The sequence below is a fragment of the Manduca sexta genome, chromosome 12, assembly GCF_014839805.1.
Source record: "Manduca sexta isolate Smith_Timp_Sample1 chromosome 12, JHU_Msex_v1.0, whole genome shotgun sequence".
Taxonomy (NCBI): Eukaryota; Metazoa; Arthropoda; class Insecta; order Lepidoptera; family Sphingidae; genus Manduca; species Manduca sexta.
In genome coordinates, this window is record NC_051126.1 from 149,907 (window position 1) to 169,999 (window position 20,093).

Sequence of the window (20,093 nt, forward strand, 5' to 3'; positions counted from 1 at the left end):
TACCATGTCGGTTTTCTTATTTCTCTCTCACACAACCATAGACAAGATAACGGTGGTTTCGCTTCGTTAAATCCACTACGAGTAGTCCTTATATTTAATTATTATTTTTAAAATAATATGATATTTTGTCTTCGCTCTTTAATTTTTGGTCGACTGTATAGATTACCAGTTAACATTTATGTGTAAACAAAATATTTAGATTTTGTTTTACTGTTTTACATATTAATTACTTATAAGCATTTAGAAAGCTTACGTTTTAACCGAAAACGAAAATAATTTACTTTCAAAATAATGACAACATTTTTAACAAAGCTTATTAGATTAAAATGTTTGCATTTTATTTTTTATACTATTACTATTTTCTTATAATCTACGCAGTCCCTACACATAGAAAACTGTATTGTTTAGAAAACCTTAGCACTTATTTAAAAAAAAAAAGCACTTGCACTTGCGGCCATATAGAAATTTAAATGTTTTGAAATAAAAAATATCTGCTGCACGAAAAGTGTTGCCATGAGTAAATAGCTGCTTTAGGATGTCATATAAAATTCTGAATCATCATTTATTGGCTCAAGATGCATTTAACGTTAAATCGAAATCTTTTACTATTTAAATATTAATATAATCGAAGTTTTTAAAGAAAGCCTTCAAAATTTTAAAATAGTTGCCTTACAAAATAAATTGTAACTGCCGTAAATAGACTGCCCAAACATTAATTCACTTACAATTTGATATTTTAACTACCATTTTCTTTAATTGAATCGAAATAGTCATAAAAAGCTGCTTCACGAAACTATAAGTTATCCAAAATAAATAGCTACCATAGATTAACCCCCTTATTCATAGACGTTTTTTTATCTAAAGACGGAGTAAAGCTGTGATAACCTGTTTCTCAGTGCTTACGGCTCTATGGCTACGCACTGCGAAGGCTGCCATGCCATCAGCACTGAGAAACAGACTGTTGTAATCACAGCTTTGCTCCGTCCTTAGATTAAAAAACGTCTATGAATAAGGGCGTAAAAATATAGCTGCCATGTCATCATGTACTCAAATATTAAATTTATGGATTAAATGAATCGGTTAAAAATAGCTGCTTTTTCTTCCAAGTTATGAAAAGCTGTCGTAGATATAAAAAAATAATAGCTGCTCTAATAAAAATGCTGCATCATACGCTGCTTTATGCAATTTAGAAACCACGTGATTATTAACGCGAAGTATCTGCTTCTATCAACTTGACTTGCAAAAGCTGCCTAGAATGCTCAAGATATAATAAATAGCTGCTTAAAAAATTTGCTACCGAATCACGCGGTAATTACCATAATAATTAATTTAAAGATCACACGAATAAGTTAATTAACTAAAAATAGCTGCTTGTATAAAAGATGTATTTTAAATACAAAAGTAATAAATAGTTGCCTTACAACAAAAATATAGCTGCCAAATCATGTGTTAGAATATTGCATATAGAAACCACATGCTTTATTTCGCAAAAATAGCTGCTTTTTGTAGCAACACCATGACTGCTCAAAAATTATATAGCTGCCTTATAACAATAACGAACAATAGCTGCGAAATCATCACGAATATTCAATCATTAGACTTTACAAATCTTATAATTTTATTAGTAAAAATAGCTACCAATTTAGGTAAAGCTGCCTTAATGTGCCGCCTTGAATTTTGTCGTTCGCAAAATAGCTGCTCTTATACAGTTGCCATAAACAATTAAACGAAATATAGTTGCCACAGAGTGTACAAAATAATAGCTGCGTTCCATTTTTAAATCTAGCTACTACGTAGGGCACCATCTTAATTTTACATATTATAGCTACACAAGTGGACAACTCTTTCAAATATACATACAAAAGCATTAGTAATACAATAGTAAAAAAACTTACGTACTACTTTATTAACATAATAGACAATTACCTAAATGAAAATGAAATACTTAACCTATGTCTTCTTCGATTACGTACAAAGTTTATATTTTAAGAAAAATGTCGGAATGAATTACTCTGGATGGTATTAAACGTCAATGAATAGGGAATAAAAAAAAATAAAAAAGAAAAAAATCGGTGAGTGTTTTGCATGGTACTTGCTTTGCTTAATAATCGGCTTCTTTTCTGAAAGTAAGGAAGGCGTGGATGATAAATACTGCCACTTCGATGACCGCAAACACTCCAGAAGATATGAGAAGGTCGTATGCTTGTTTGTTCGGACGCAAGTTCGCGTAGTAGGATCGGTGCCAGTCTGAAAAAAAAACGTATAAATTTTAATAGAATATAGAGTTCCGAATTTAAAACATAGGTTGTTGAAAAAATATAATTCACAGGCGGACGTCAATGTAAAATTGGATACAAGTAATTGGGACACAAGTGTTTTAACATTTTGGATTATACAGTGCGTTCCAATAACATAATGTGCAATCCATAAAGTGATATTTGTTAAGTTTTAAAACAAAGTACTATTTAATATAATAAAACTTAAAGTGTAAGTAATAACAGTAATAAATGACAGCATTAGAAAACAGGCGGAAGCTATAACACGGTTCCCCATAGACGAAACGTGTTATTTTTAATTGAACGCACCACGCCACTTTCCTTATACATCCTAGTCAGTTCAGAGATACCGTTTGAATGCTAATTAAATTATTATAATAAGAATAAAATGTACGTATTATATTCGATTTCTAATGTTCATAGGGTTTACTTTTATCACTCATAAAACGACTCCATTTTTATTGTTGTTTCCTTAATGATTGATGTTAACATTAAAGATCTTTACATACGCGATAAAGAAAAGCAAAGCGTTCAATCAACTGATCAAAAAAGTTAAATTTAAATAATCAATCTGTTGAAATAGTTTTACACATTAAAGTTACCAATAAGATTACGTTGATTTAAAAAATAAAATACCTACTAAGTACCTACGTGAATTCAAAAAATGCTTTATAAGCAAAACCTACTTATAAAATTAAAAAAAAAAAAACTCACCATAAAATATAACAGCAGCCGCGGCGGTGAACATAATGGCGCCTAAGATCGAGAAACCCATAGAGGTGCGCCATCCAGCTGATTCGCCAAAAAGCCGCGCCACGATCAGCACTCCCGTGATGATAATGAAGCCTGGAAACGGCAATGATCAGTTTAACACGAGATATAGGGCCATATAGATCCAACACAATAATACTCTTAAGTGCAATATCGGCTGTTGCCCTCTCAAGTTATGCAACTGCATCATACATACATAATATACATTAACCCCCTTATACATAGACTTTATTTTATCTAAGGACGGAGCATTGCTGTGATAGCAAGTTTGTTTCTCAGTGCTGGCATGGCAGCCTTCGCAGTGTGAAGACATAGGGCCGTTGTGATTGGCTAATATTGAGATATAACTTGAATCTAATTGGCTGTCAGATAAACAAAGCTGAGAAACAAACTTGTTATCACAGCAATGCCCTGTCCTTAAATAAATAACGTCCATGAATATAGGGGGTAAGTATATACCAAAACCAAAAAAAAATCTCGATTTAATAACCTAGATAATTTATGACGTTTGAAAGCAAGGACGCTAGGCAGAACAATTAATCGAACAGTTAATTAATTTGTTACACTATTTAAATAGCTCTTCAAAACTTTTTAATTTTAAGGAATGTTTAAGAAATCAATTGCAACATCCTTAATACCAAAATATTACAATTCAAGTTGCATCAACGTAATTGCATTATTAACGCTGCTTTCAAAAACTATTATATGCAATCGCACAGGGGTCATCGACACTAATCCGCATAATGTAATGTAGGAAGCTAATCATCCATTGTGGACATTACCGCACTTTGCAGTCTTCGCTTTCGCACACGGTTCAATGGAACTCATTTTCCGCCTGACTATGAGTGAAAATTGATTATGGAGATGAATGACTGACTATGTTTCAAGTTTCGATATTCTATGTTATATAATCTTTGTATAAATGCTCATTTGCTAGACTACAGCATTCTCAATTAATTAAAGAATTCATGTTTTGAAATAACATAGAGATAAATATTTATAAGCATTGAAGTCAGGTGCACGGATTGCAGTACAGATGAGTCGAACACAATAAATGTACGGAACGCCAGAGGTTATAAGTTTGTTTGGCTAAAGAGTATAACGTACGGTTTTATTTTTCATTAAAGTGTTTAATACGACCATTAACTGCACTCAACCTTAAAATACGCAAACTTAAAATAAAATCACATTATAAGAACACTATAAAATAGATGATCCATAAAAAAATCAGTTAATTAAAATCTAATTAGAAAAGAGGTCAAGGAACTGAGGAACTAATCACTTTAGTTGTAATGTTAAGTCATGGCACTAGTCTTCGACAAAAAACATGTACTGAAACACCTTATTACAACGTAGTTTTTACACGTGTTTTTACTGCCATTCTTTTGAGAGTAGGCCTACAGTTGAAAAAACTACTTAACTTTAAATTACTCCGCGGTACCTACAAATATAATAATCGTAAATTATGCCAATTTCCTCTGTCAAAACATGTCTTATATCTACTGATTAAGTATGCCTTCCAACCTACTTATATGTTTTATATTTTTTCTAACAGCTATTGGCTATAGTAGCCAATAGCTGTTATAAAAAACTGGTGGTAGGTCTCTCAAATGTTAGGTCCGCCTGGATAGGTACTACCGCAATGTCTATTTCTGCCGCCAAGCAGCAGTGTGTATTCACTGTTGTGTTCCGGTTTGAAAGATATTGTAGCTAGTTTAACTACTGGACATAATGAGACTTATGTCTCATGATGGCGAGCGCGGTACAATACTTTGTAATTCAAGGTGTTGGATGGTGTTTCTACTGTTTATGGGCATTCCTATCGCTTACCATCAGGCGAACGGCAAGCACGTCTCGTCGTTCAAAGCTATAAAAAAAATATCGCTTCTATCGAAAGATAAAGGCGCCGATCATCTATAATTACAGAGAAAATTACACGAAACGAAACCCAAAACAAACGGTTTAGAAAACGTCATTTCTAAACTAATAGTGATGAAGCTTTAACAATTGCTGCAACACCCACTGGTGTGTTCTATATCAATTCGCTAATCGATCGGCCATGAAGCGAGGGACAAATTGAAAGATTACCAACACTGTAGCAATAGGGTCACGGTTTTTATTGTAGAAACAAACATTTTAAAGGATTTTGATGAAAAACTATAAGGTCGTGTAACTGCTTTGTTAGAGTACGTGCTTGCTGTCGGGAAATACAAATCAAGGTTCGTCAGATTCATAATTATGCGATAATGTCCATGTTTCGTAAAGGTCTAACGAGATGCTCGCTACACTAGAAACGCTTAAAATTAATATCAAGTCGAATTTCAAATTTAGAACATAATCCAATTTCAAATATTAATGTAATGCTTCCATTCTTCTTAATTATGTGTCTATAAAACAATAAATACTCTATTTAATAGGATTTGTAATATGTATTACGTGTTCAATGATCTGTGGACTTGTCCCATTTGTCATTTATAATTCTTTAACTTTTCTTCGGATGAAATCGACTGCAATTGACAACTACTAATAAAAAAATGACAGTATCAACTTTACATTGCGTCTTTATTTGTAAGGACTTGCAAAATTTAAAACCACTAAGGTACTAAATTAAACTTAGTTACTTACTGGAGTATGCCGAGTAGATGAGGGCGATGTGTCGGAGGTCGGACTGCACCACATGCTGGGAGTACAGCGGGTTCACGATCAGCCCGATGGCGATGATGGCAATGATCTGTGTACAACAAAGTTTAGTTATAGTCCTCGCGGTCTTGCTAGTTACCTGTCAGTAGACAATACAGAGATCGCGAACATTTATTGGTCAACGTGTTGTTATTTATGAAAAAATACGAGCCTGTATCGCGCCAATAAGAATTGCGGTTTTTCTGGCGAGCATTTTTCTTTTTTATAGTTGAGAAAAACTTTTCTAGCATAGATTCTCAAATTGTTGGCTTGTCGTATTATTATGTCGAGTGCTACCACTGGCTAGTGCCACTGGTTTGCTATCCCTTACATACATCATGATTCCTTACGGTTGTCAGTTCAAATAGAAATGGAAAAGAGAGAAACGCAAACTTACAGTCAATAGTTTATTTAAGGTAATAAGATTTCAATTCTAAGCACGAGTCGTTTCATGTAACAACGTTTGGAAAAGTTTTACAAAATCGCAAACAACCATGAAATACTGTTTAAAATAAAACAACAGTGGAACAAGTGAAAGTGGATATAAACACATAATTTCTTTCGGTTAGTGACGCCGCAAGTGTTTTCTTAACTGTCAATGCAATTTTCACTTTCACTCGAGAGCTTATGGTCAGATTTATTGACGTATATGATGCAGCATCTTTACATGGACTTGGCCTTTGATAAGTTAAGAAATAGCAAGTTAAAGACGTGGAGAAAACTAAACTCGATAATAAGCCAAAGTTAAAGCCTGTTTTCGTGTAAAATAAATTGCGTGTTGATGAAATGAAATTAACGAAATTGTCGCTTTATGTAACAGCTTTCAACTGTAATCACGAATCATATTCCACTATTTACAAGTGTCTTAGAATTGGTAGCGATACACCAAGAGCTTTCATAGTACATAATTATTCTAAACTATTTCTTCTTTATATAAAATCTACACAAATCATAAACATTCATTTGTTTGTTTACATCTAATTCCACAGGATTGCGTTTGTTTCCTTGAGGTTTATCACATTGCATCACGTAGCCAACATAACTGATGTGTGTCAAACGCGCTAAGAATAACAAAGGCTGTATAATTAACAGCGTGGTATAAGGAAGATATAAGATTCAAGGGCAAGAATATTATCGAGCCGGTGGTTTAGTTCCCACCGTTACATGCAAATCGTTTGCACCTGGCCCATTCCGTTTCGCTATTGATTTTGTCGTGCATTTGTGACAATTTGAGTTGAGACTGTGGAAGATAAAACGTCGAATCATTGGTTCTTTGTTTGTTAAATTTGATCGACGGTTTAGGAAATCAAAATGTGCTTTTGGACTCCAGAAATATGTAAGCTCCAGTCTTTATTGCGGCCCTCTGACGGAATGAAAATAAGCTGATACAAGGTGCATTTTATAATGAATTTTCTTAATAAAATAAAAAAATTCAACTCAAATTTGTGTACCATATTAAACTTCTTATTTAATAGTTTCGGACTTCGGTCTTTGGTAATTTTAGCCAATAGAACCATAACCCCAATATAACTATTTCGCAGTTCTCGGACTGTATGAGAATCAAAGCTCCACTAATCCGCAAACGTTTCAACCTTTTTCCTCTTCAAAATATAAATAAACGTAATGTGTACGTCATTTCATCCACGAAGATGCGTGTTTCCATTTTTAGCAGAATTGTTGCGGGGATTCGCGGGTAAGGGAACTAATCCAAACCTAAACCTCGACGCTAGCCATCGTAGTGTGCGTGTTCTCATGCTGCTCACGTACACTGTAAGCGATTAGGGAACGAAGCGGGGCGCGTCTTCGTGGATGAAACTATTTAAATCCTTAGGTGTACTTACCAGCTCAATCACCCTGAGCCCGAGACACCAGTACTGCTTCAGCGCGGCGGCGGCGCGATTGTCCCTGTTGCTGCTCGTCTCATCGCTCTTCTTGGCCTGCGCCTCCGCCTCCCGGTCGCCCGCCGACATGGCCCACACCACTCGTGCCCCGCCCCCGTACTCCGAAACCTGGGTCAAAAATGCTAATGAAGTCATTGAGGCGGTATACGTGATATAAGTGGTCGTAAAGATCTACCAATTTGGTCTTATTAATATTAATATCCCATTTAAATTAACAACTAATAGGTTTTAATTTTTAGATTCAAGCGAGAGCAATTAGTAGTTATATTGTAACAATACTGCTGCGTAATTAGCTTGTACTTCTCCTAAATTTAACAAATATCAACCGGATCGGCGTCGCAAACATTTCTTACTCTATCTTCGGTATTCACTAAGCACACAAGCATGCCAGGTATTTGTAATCGCCGTCCCAATATTTACACGGATAGTAATATTTACTTTTAATAACTCAAATTCTAACCAGTTTATAGTGCCGTCTATAATTACTGTGTATTCAGTAATTACGCTGTTATGTTGCGTGACTGCTCTGGGATCTGTGTCATTTTGAGGTAAAAACTTGTTATAAATATTATTCATACCTACGCCGCAAGTACAAAGTTTTTTGGCCTATCTAAGATTTATTGGTCAATATTGTCTTCTAGAACTTTCTCGTCATGACTATTATTTGCTTGTAATAAGCAATAGATAACATTTTCAAGTGTAAACTTTATTCTTTAACTCATAGGTATGTCTTTCTCTAATACAATTACAAACTATTTATCCGAATATCAACATTTTATGGATTATAATTTCATTCATCTGAAGCGAAACACCGAGCCGACTATTGTACGAGACTAAATCAGTCAAAACTATACAAAGAATATTCCACGCCCATCTTCTTTGCAAGAAAATCGATAAAAGATTGATTGTGGCTAAATTAGTCTGACGTATAGACATAGAATCACGTCACTCGCGTCTAGAATCTTCTATCCTGATTCGACTGACTGAGACCTTGTAACCGACCGAAATTATGGATACGATTGGTAATAAGCTGAAGATACCCTTTTTCCTTGATTCAATTCAGTTTTTATCCTGACTCTTTATTTCAGTACTACACCTGTCTTTCCTAGACTTTCCTGAGCCCATCCCATTGTCTGCAATTCCAAGTAAAAGCGAAGCGTGTCGTGAAACAAAGAATGTTACAGAAGAACTTCAATACATTAATCATAAGCAAAGCGAATGCCAATCGTTGGATCGTAACGCGGTGCGTGCGCACTTTCCAATCATTTACAAGTTTTTTAACACAATGATTGTAGCGTTAACTGGCCGTAGAAATTTGGAAGTTTTTTTTTATTTCCGCGGGAAAATAAAGAATATTTATGGCCAGTTAGCAATCAGTTGTAGAATAAAGATTGTCTGTGGTTAAGAGAATTCGTGGGAAAAATAAATGAAATGAAATAATTATATTCGCTATAATTGTTTTTACATATACATTTTTTAGCTGAAATATTTATTTAGCAAACCATCACGTAAAAACTCATTTTTGTGAAAAACGACAGTTATTTTGTTATTGTCGCTCGATTACTTAAATATTGCAAAGAAATGTGTTGTAATTTGTGACTACATTGTTAAGCATTCATTCGTAAATCATTCATTCACATTGCTTAATAATTGAAAATTGTTAGTTCTTACAAATATTACGGTTTTGTAGTGAAAAGTCTTATTGTTTTGCTTTGTCGGCCTGTTCGTGCTGTCTGTTTGATGATATCAGAGTTAGTCAGAGATTATTAGGCCATTTCAAAATAATGCCGCAATTTATAAACAATGATACATAAATTCGAAATATTAATGTATAAATCGACAGCGTAGTAGAGTCCTACAACAAAACAAATATACCCAACGCAGTTTTGATTAAGGTAGAAATAAGTTTTCAGGAGAACTAAGATTTTGGCTTACGATACAATTTTTGTTTATAGTGACATGTACTTAACACTACATAAAATCAACATATGATCGTTTCTATGTTTTATTGAAATACGAAGTTAAAGCTAGCAATTTACGGTACTTATATGTTTAAAATTTTAGTTTAACTGTAAAAAAATACAATGGTTTAATTATTATGTGGGATGAGACGTGAGAACAAGCTTACAAAAAAAAATATCGTAAAAACAGTATATCTACGCAAAGTTACAAAAAAATAAATTAGTTACATGTTTGTGAGGCAAAAATAGTTGAACGAAACTCTATTTTTAATTATTATTATAATTATTTTAAAAATGTCTTATATGGATCTGTAAAATGCGTTAAAATAGAGTTTCGTTCTCACATTGGACGAGGGAAAGGCCAGGACGAATGGGATATATATCCCATTTATCGGTCTCTACATAATCTCTATGGTTTGTGCTCGTTAACGAGGTTTCAAATCTAAATATTCCAAATGCAAATGTATATTTGACAACGTACATTATTTTCTTTGATTTAAATCTTACATGCGTAGTATTGTGTATAAATCATTTGTCATAAATAAATTTTATTAAGTAAATATAGTTATAATTAATTAGCCATTATGTCCGTATTTTAAATATGTGTATTTATTTGATTTCCAGTACGTACCTAATAACTTAAGTAATACTATTCTGCGATCCATATAAAAGTTAACTTAACGCGTCAGTGCGCGGTTACGGAACATCGGCGCTTCGTACTTGAGTAATTAAACCTACCAGTAATTAATATATTGCTATTTATTTTTAAATGAAAATTTAAAAAAATTACCGTAATGCAAAATATATAGAACTTATAAATTTATTGTTAATTAATTATTTATTTTTCCAATGTCAAATTTAAATTAAAAAGTTTTGAATGGAGTTAAAAAAATATAGTATAAAAAATTAATTCTTACCAAAGTAGTAAGATGTAATTAGTCGATTAACACTGGTCGTCAACTCGTTCTATTTTCAAAATCACTTGCACTATGAAATTTAAAATTGGGGGCGCGTTCGATTTCGCGATGGGTTTGCGAAGCTCGCTGTGTGCACGAGCGCTTTCGGCGTTGTCCGCGGTACGACTATGACAGCGATGCGAACGGCGTTCCTCTATGTCTCATTTGAAAACAAACCGATGATCTGTGGCTGTCCACGTATCTTCCCTTGCAGGGGGATTTTTGTGGTACTCGCTGAGGGGGACGCGGGGGCTCACATTGTTATGGACGTGCGCCGTACAACCGATGTAGTACGGACCACATAGGGCATAAATAAATAGTTTTCATTCATTTATTACATTATTCAGCTATCTTAATTTCATGCCCCTTTCTTGTCGCCCAACTTACAGAGTAGAAAATAAAAATATTTTCATTACAATAATTGCATGAACACAATCATTATATAATAAAATGTAATTATAGTGAATACTTCAATACAACGCTCTATTTTCGCGGGCATGTAACAGCCATGTTTAAAAAAAAACATAATCGTTCTTATTATAGAACTAGTACAATTCCCTTCAAACGCTCACTGAGTGATTTATTTTGACTTTAATCTGCTATCAATACGAATTATGACATCGTTATTGTACGTTATGATATGTTTCATTCGGATACATTTGTGATATAGCCGTATTGCATCCCTTCCCTTGTGGTTATAGATAGACCAATACATAAAAGAAAAGTATCTTTTTCGTGTCGGCCCATTACATATTTTTGGAAATACATATCTGCATAACAGAATAAACTGTTATATTTAAACTGTTATACTTTGTGTGAAAGTTTTTGTTACCTCTTACACCTCAGTAAGTGTAACCAAATGTTTTTAATATGTAATAATGTTAGAGGCAGATATTAACATATTTAACCAAAAAAAATAACCATACGTTTCCATACGTAACTATATAACTATGCTTTAATGGCGCATGATTCTTTGTGTGGTTAGCTGATATCCCATTATCGTTTCCTTTCGTACAAAATAATAATGTTGCGACATATAATATAATAATAATATCAGCCCTGTATTATATACTTGCCCACTGCTGAGCACGGGCCTCCTCTACTACTGAGAGGGATTAGGCTTTAGTCCACCACGCTGGCCTAGTGCGGATTGGTAGACTTCAGACACCTTCGAAATTCCTATAGAGAACTTCTCAGATGTGCAGGTTTCCTCATGATGTTTTCCTTCACCGTTACATATAATATATTATTTTATTATTATCCCTAGCTATATGGTAGGTATACACTATGCGGTAACAAATTGGTAACATGATTCCACCTGCACCTACCATGATTATCTCTGCACCACCATAAGGTTGATAGAGAATACCTACGTCATTAAATCTGCCTATATGCATTTGTATATGAAATGCTAAATAAATAAATAACGTGAAATATTTGTAGCAACATAATTTACTTATGTCGCATCAGTTTTACCAATATGACAGATTAGAAATAATGAACATCTTTAAACAAAAAAATAGTTTACTACATTTCATCACAAGACATGCTCCGTAGCAACACAGCATCATGATTTAGCTAACTAACAAAATTTACAGATTTGGATGTGACAATATCACAAATCACAATTCACAATAACTACATTGATTTAGTCGGCGGACGCACGCGCACATTCGAATCGTTATTATGTAGCTATTCGAAAATTGAAAAGCCACTTTCTAGAGTTTTCCGGTCTAGAAGGCAGCGCATAACTCGCCTCGTGTGCATGCGTACGCGCAATGATACACCGAATTGGTTTTGTTAATCGATACATTACCATTAAAAGAAATAAAATATGAATTACATGTAAAACTGAGGTGAATTATCAAGTAGAAATAATGATTTCTTATGTTTACGCGAATGTTAGACATTGAAATAAAATTAATAATTTAAATTATTATTGTCTCCCAACATTTTGAAGACTTTGCAGCCTTCAACGTGACTAGGCGGACCATCCGTAAATAGTTTCATTTCAATTAGTTTTCTTTTTTTAGAGAATTAATTCCGTAAAACACCTGGTCATATTTCTTTAAAATAACAGGAATAATTTTTATGTCGCCACGTCTTTTGTAGAACAAGTAAGCTGTAAATAAAAAAAAAATATCCAAAATTTGTGTTCGAATAATCTGAGTAGCTTTTCGAGTCCAATGTGACTTTGCAGTTACATTAGGTACCTCTATAGTTTCATTCATAAATTACCTGTAAACAATAACGTCTCACTTAAACTTTAACCCAGTATATACGCACAATTTTCCTGTATTTCAGACGTCAATGTAACGTGTCACGTCTGAACATCGGCATAATTAATTGTAAAACATGTGTCATTTAATTCGTCATTCATTACTGGTTGTGGGTTAAGGGAAAAATACATTGTTTTTATGGGACAAAATAGGATGATTAATATAGATGAATGGCAAGTTTGTAGTCACGTAGAGGACTGCGAGAACAACAATGAGGGAAATCACTAAAAGTTACACATTACCTTTCCCCAAGGTTTCCCCGACTGTCTAATGTCGGGATGAAAGAAATACATTCAGCTTGCGAATTACAAATATTTGTGACATGTAATCAATATGGCGGACTTCAGTCTTCGGTTTTCAAAATAATCATGTGGCTGGATTTAAATAAAGGTTTTACTAGATTGTACAGTAGATTAAGAGTAGATTTGTTGTATCGTACTAGTTGTTCAAAGATGGCAGTGGAGTCTCTACCAATATTTTCAAATGAACAGGGTACACGAAGTAAAGGAGAAATACGTATAAAATAATAATATCTTTAGGATTACAGATATATTTTATTCGTTACTTAAAGACAATCGAAACATAATACGCTTCTGGTAGTCACGCAATTTCATCTTGACATTCTAACTTTTTAATACATTCTTTATTATAAAATGTACATAAATCTTTAACATTGTATGCTTATGTAAATATATAATACACACGTCCAACATGCTCCCAATATTTTACCAAGAATTATTGAATTTATAAACAGTAAAATAAAATATACTCATAAATTTATTCGGAATCGGCGGCCAGTACGCGTGTTTCGACGTAACAATGCGTGTTTATGCTCCCCGCTGCATCGACGGTATGGACCATTGTTCCCGTTTCAATGCACCACGTTCGAAATTTAAAATCCGGTTTAAATGTTAATAACTTGGTAATGGAAACGTAGAATATCTGTTATGACTGCTACGACCAGTGTTTACCTTTATAAACCTCTAATTTTTTTAGAAGGAATTATGCTACGTTAACTTTTTGAATTTCGAATGTTTAAAAAAGCAATCGTGACGATAGATTTTTAAGTCATATATAAATACTACGAGCTTACGATAGATCAAGAAGGTAGGTATAACACAAAGAAAGCCCGATACTAATATAAACAAGATATCAGAATAAGTGCTTGACTCTAAGAGCATAACATAACCAAAGAATTTTAAATGCATTCTCTAAATTCCGTTGAGAGACAAAGGACATAAAATTAAAACGCCAGGACATTTAAACTTAAATTCTATTAGAGAATGCAACGGTTTTGGAAAAACATGTTATCTAAGTAGAATCCCGTGACGATGGCAGTGAACAGTGCCGCCAGATAATCTCTTTGAAAAACCATTAAATTTGGTAACGATACCTCCAAAAATAGGTTTTAGAAAAAAGGTTTGCCACCAAAAAAGCTGCCAGATTTTCTATCGTTGAATTTACCTAAAAATAATATTGCAGTCACTACATTGTATATAGTATTGTTATAATATGTAATATACATGTTAGTGTAATAACACTTATGTTTTGCTCTGAAAATTGCATGCTGATTATTTTTCCATGCAAAAATTCTATCACTCCAGATTCCCCTCACCGCATTGAATAAAAACCTAATTTGAGTTGAATTTCCACAAACTGGCAACATTAGCCGGGACACTAGCTGTTAAATTGATCCACGCGTGCCGCCAAGCCGGCATGGAGACGCGCCGCCATGACGCCGGTTTGGCGCCAAAGTTCTTACTACGGGGTGCGTTTACTGAGGTTGTTGGGTTGACCTATTTGCTAGCAGACAGAATGTCCCATATAAAATCAACTATAATGCAGGATTTTCTTCGGTCAACAACTTATTCCCGTGTTTGATATCCAAATGAGTGTTCAAAGTTGATAAAGTCTTTAGACAAATTATGTAGGTACGGTTTGTTTTTCTTATTCTCACCAAAATTGTGTAAAAGTAAGGCAAACTTGCCCTGATATTAATATAATACTTTTTGCGCTTACTTTCTTAGACTGTACATCATCACAGGTTTACAAAGTAAAAAAAATAAGTACTTACATATATTTTTTCTTTCATTATTAATATTATTGAATTATTAATATGTCATGAATAATATTATTGAAATATAATATCCATAGACTACAATTTTTAAATACAAAACTACTTACTAATTTATCTATTTTATAGATTTTATTTTGTTGGAACAATTAACAGCGGTCGTTGCGTTGCCTCTAAAAGATTGGCGCTCTATGGTAGAACGAGGTTCGTATCTGTAGTATGAACTCTTTTGACCCGTATGTTTTAAAAACACACTGCCACGTATTGTTTAAAGAAATACATATTTTCAGATGGTTTATATGGATTACTTACATTATTAATATTAGTTACATTGAAAGTAGTTTTATTTTTTCTAAAACTTAAAAATATTGCAAACTGATTTCTTGCGATTACGCTAATCTTAGAATTTAAAATTAAATTATTTTTCGGATTTTATCGCGATTTTTATATTTTAATTTTCTCCCGACGTTTCGTAGACTCCGCGCAGTGACTACGAAGATGGTCCACATAATACCTTGTCCTTCAATGAAACCGGAAATGAGGCCTGGCAGACAATGAATTAAGGGTCCAAGAGACCTCGTTGCTAATTACGGGCCCTTCGCACTTGACGCGGAGTGCGGACGCGCACGTGCACGCGCACGCGCACGCACGTTCCGTTACGCGCGTGTACAACAGTACAGTTAGCGCCGGAACTGGGTTGACATATAGGATTGTCAATTCTTTTAGACAAACATTATAATACATATTATCTAGAAATGCGAGCAGTGTTTTACTGGTGGTAGGTCTCTCATATGTGAGAGTCCGCCTGGGTAGACACTGTTGTGTTCCGGTTTGAAGGACAGGTTTGTAACTACTGGACATAGTAAGACTTAATATCTCATGCCTCAGGATGGCGATCGCAGTGGAATACCAAACAATTATTTGCAATTTAATGTATTGTATGGTGTTTCCACTGTTTGTGGGCGGTCTTATCGCTTACCATCAGGCGAGGTAAGCTCGTCCCGTCATTGAAACCAAAAAAAAAAGTCTATCCTCACACCAAAAAAGCACTTGAAGTAACTATTCCGCGTAAGCATGTATCCTATTTTCTACGGTTGTTACATTTTTACTTATTTTCTTTTTTAAATAAGAAAAATGCATTTTATTAATTTATCGTTTTCAAGAAGAAACCTTTTTGGTTTCATTAACTAACGCAGATTCAAAATGGCCAAGTATACATGGACCCCCTTATTCATAGACTTTTTTTATCTACGAACGGAGTAAAGCTGTGATAACAAGTCTGTTTCTCAGTGCTGACGCCATGGCAGCCTTCGCAGTGCGTAGACATAGGGCTGTTATGATTGGCTAATATTGAGATACAACTTGAATCTAGTTGGCTGTCAGATAAATAAAGCTGAACAAACAGCAAGCCGTCAGATAAACAAAACTGAGAAACAGACTTATTATCACAGCAATGCTCCGTCCTTAGATGAATAACATCTATGAATAAGGGGGGAAGAGTTTACTATGTTATTTAAAATAAAACCCTTTCTGCAGTGCAATATGCCACATTGAATAAAGTCGTCACGTACAAAATACAAATCCATCAAATCGTGACCCCATAGAGTCCACGTTTTACGAATGGCAGAACAAACAGTGTTACAACTGCACGTTTTTGACTCGAGCACGTCGTACGTATTTTCACCCTTAAGTGCACGTAATACGGGTTACACTAAGTTGTATTTTACTTGCAGTTCGTGCAAATATAGTTAGTGGGTGTATCACAATGCGCCATAGAACAAATGCGATGACGCGGGTAATGCGTGACACTCCTGTATTTTGATGCGAGAGTTGAACACTTTAAAAATTTTAACTTCGATTTAAGTGTGATTTAAATAAAATAAGTTAGGTCATTTTATGGATATTTTAGGAAAATATTTTTGTGGTATTAATTGCTTGCTACCACGTCTATTCATTAATAACCTCATTGTCCTTACGTATTATATAACAAGTCCTCCCAATCTATTTGTATGTTTGAACAATATAAACTCCGAAACTACCGAATGGAATTCGATAAAACTTGGTACCGAGACAGTTTGAGACTTTGGTAAGGAATTAGGCTACTTTTTGTCCCAGAATAATATATAGCGCGACTTTTATACCGGCAAAATAGTTTTCAAGCTAGTATTATAATAAATAATTTAAGGATCGATAACGTCAACTAAACCTATTATATACTGCATTGCTAATGATTTCTTAAGTTAACGCGAATGTTATACATTGAAATAAAACTATTTTGCGGATTTTATCACGGTTTTTATATTAATAAATAATCTTTTCCCAACATTTCGAAGGCTACAAAGTCTTTGGTCACGGAATAAGGTGTTGGTCATCCAAAAAGGCAAAGTTATAATATCTACCTACATTTTACAATTATACATTTTTGCATAGCTGCATGGCAGTATAGTGCATTTCTATACTTTAGACTGAAAACGCCCTTTGTTTTGACGTCAATATCAATAATTTCCAACTCTAGTAGGAGAGTCTATTGCGCGTGATGTTTGTTCAGTGGTTTCTTGCTACACGTAAGACTTGTTTGTACGTATTTACGCAATATTATCCTCTAACCTGTCCAGGAAATACAAATCCACCGAAGGATAACACTAGAGCACATTGATTCAAACAGTTTAATTTAAATCATTCGTGTTATTGCGGTTATTAGAATAAAATCAATTCTTAATATGAAGCCTTAATATAAATGTGTAAAGATATCTTTTTCATTGATTACTAGTTACTGGCGAATTATTCCAAACGGCATTGTTTTATATATAATAAAGCTTTTGCTCGCGGCCCTGCCCATGCGAAAAGAAATCCAGAGATTAAATGGACTCTATATTTTAAGTTACACTGCGAGCGATGTATTGGTGAAAACCGCATTCAATTTCATTTAATAGTTTTTGCGTGATACATGTGCAAACATACAGACAAAAAGTCCAAAAACTTGTTTTGGCTCCTATTACTCGAATAAAGTCTCATATTAGTTTTTCGTCTATACCTAAAATGTACAGACACCGGCCTCCAACAATATCATTATATGTAAAGATACAAACGTCGTCTAGACAGGAGATAAGCAAACCTCATTTGTTATTAACACCATGAGCGATACGTGATCAAAACACACTTACGTTATCCGTTAACGGAGCAATTTTGTCGGCTTCCACGTCCAGTTCGCACAGGAATTCCTTCGAACTCGGCGATATTGTCAATAAGTTCCAATAGATACAATCCACCTTCGGTTTATTTCTTCTTTTTTTCTTCGCGTGACAACAACCAGCCAGGAATCGTGTTACTTTTTTTCTTAGCGTGATAATTATTTCGAAATAATCAGCCAGGAATTATTTTGTTATTTTTTTAAATTATCGCCGACAACCAGTGACCAAAATTAGTCGTAATTCAAAATGGCTCGGTGAACTAAACCTCGTTATGTCAGTTTTAAACTGTTTTTTTTTTTTGTAATTTTCGCTAACAACGTAGTTGTGAAGTGTACTTTTTTCTAAACAGCGTATTAAGATCTTACAATAATTTACGACATAAAGTTACGAGAAAATATGAAATCTCAGCTAAGAGACCACTCAATAACTTTTAAAATATTTTCCCAAAAGTTGTCGACAAATTTCGCGAACAAGCACTCCTAAGACCGCCGCCACACTAGTGAGTCAGAACTCACGGTAACTCGCACGGCAGCCACAATTAACCCCTGACTGACCAATTTGACACTCCCATTGACCCGTGGGACCAGCTTCCGCCGGATCATAGTTTTCGACCAGCAAAATTAAAGTCTTCCCACGATGACGATTTGCATAATAATTAAGAACGGCATATACTTAGTCTGGCCATAAATACTGTTACACTTAATTATAAAAAAATATTACATTTGAATTTCGAATCTGTCATTTTTATACGATTGTTCATTGTGTTTTCTCATTTTGGCGCCAATACATTGTAAAATATTTTGCGATATTAAAATGGTGTGGGGTGATAAAGAGAACCGAATCGCTGTGATAGCATTACACAAAGTAGGTATGGAGCCAAATGCAATTTTTAAAACTCTCCATACACTTGGTATTAGTAAAATGTTTGTGTACCGGGCTATTAATAGGTACAATGAGACCTCCTCTGTTTGTGACAGAAAAGATCTGGCCGTCCACGTAGTGTTCGTACGAAAAAGGTGGTCAAAGCAGTAAGGGAAAGAATTCGAAGAAATCCTGTCCGAAAGCAAAAGATTTTATCTCGGGAAATGAAGATAGCACCTAGAACCATGTCGCGTATTTTAAAAGATGACTTAGGACTTGCAGCCTATAAGAGACGCACTGGCCATTTCTTAACTGATAATTTAAAGAAGAATAGGGTGGTAAAATCGAAACAACTACTGAAGCGGTACGCAAAGGGAGGTCACAGAAAAATTTTGTTTACGGATGAGAAAATTTTTACAATTGAGCAACATTTTAACAAACAAAATGACCGTATTTATGCTCAAAGCTCTAAGGAAGCTTCCCAATTAGTCGACAGAGTGCAACGTGGACATTATCCGACTTCAGTGATGGTTTGGTGGGGTGTTAGCTATGAAGGAGTGACTGAGCCATATTTTTGTGAAAAGGTATCAAAACATCGGCACAAGTGTATCAAGATACCATTCTTGAGAAGGTAGTTAAGCCCCTTAACATCACCATGTTCAATAACCAAGTATGGTCCTTCCAGCAAGACTCGGCGCCGGGTCATAAAGCTCGGTCCACGCAGTCTTGGTTGGAATCGAACGTTTCGGACTTCATCAGAGCTGAAGACTGGCCGTCGTCTAGTCCCGATCTTAATCCGCTGGATTATGATTTGTGGTCAGTTTTAGAGAGTACAGCTTGCTCTAAACGCCATGATAATTTGAGTCCCTAAAACAATCTATACGATTGGCAGTGAAGAATTTTCCCATGGAAAGAGTGCGTGCTTCTATTGATAACTGGCCTCATCGTTTAAAGGACTGTATTGCAGCCAATGGAGACCACTTCGAATAAGCTTTTTATATTTTTAATTGTTTTATATTTATGTATTAAACTGACACACTGTAAAAGTAATAAATGTTATTTGCAGTTAACAATTTTCTTTTTTCTTTATTACAATATTTATGGCAAGACTAGGTATATACTTACCGGTAGTAGGATATATTTT

General features: G+C 34.5%; 2 protein-coding genes across 3 annotated transcripts in view; one reads left to right on the forward strand and one right to left on the reverse strand.

The window, feature by feature from the left end:
- The window catches only part of LOC115442780 (adenylosuccinate lyase), a 36,964-nt gene that overhangs the window by 3,155 nt on the left and 13,716 nt on the right, over positions 1–20,093 (forward strand).
- Positions 995–18,566, reverse strand: LOC115442782. 2 transcript variants are annotated; one of them, XM_030167935.2, is made up of 5 exons: positions 18,062–18,566; positions 7,568–7,735; positions 5,673–5,778; positions 2,991–3,122; positions 995–2,247 (listed from the first exon to the last, which is right to left on the reverse strand). In XM_030167935.2, the coding sequence occupies exons 2-5, from the start codon at positions 7,694–7,696 to the stop codon at positions 2,102–2,104; spliced, it is 513 nt and encodes a 170-aa protein (XP_030023795.2). In that variant the 5' UTR covers positions 7,697–7,735; positions 18,062–18,566; the 3' UTR covers positions 995–2,101. The 2 variants fall into 2 exon arrangements, with proteins under 2 accessions (XP_030023795.2, XP_037293890.1); XM_037437993.1 differs by lacking the exon at positions 18,062–18,566 and adding an exon at positions 10,506–10,726.

Excerpts from the sequence above, each read along its gene's own strand:
- LOC115442782 (XM_030167935.2), bottom strand. The coding sequence starts at position 7,696 with ATGTCGGCGGGCGACCGGGAGGCGGAGGCGCAGGCCAAGAAGAGCGAT. Across the intron at positions 3,123-5,672 it reads CATCTACTCGGCATACTCCA|GCTTCATTATCATCACGGGA; the intron begins GTAAGTAACTAA and ends TGCCGTTTCCAG. Across the intron at positions 2,248-2,990 it reads GGCTGCTGTTATATTTTATG|ACTGGCACCGATCCTACTAC; the intron begins GTGAGTTTTTTT and ends TTTTTTTTTCAG.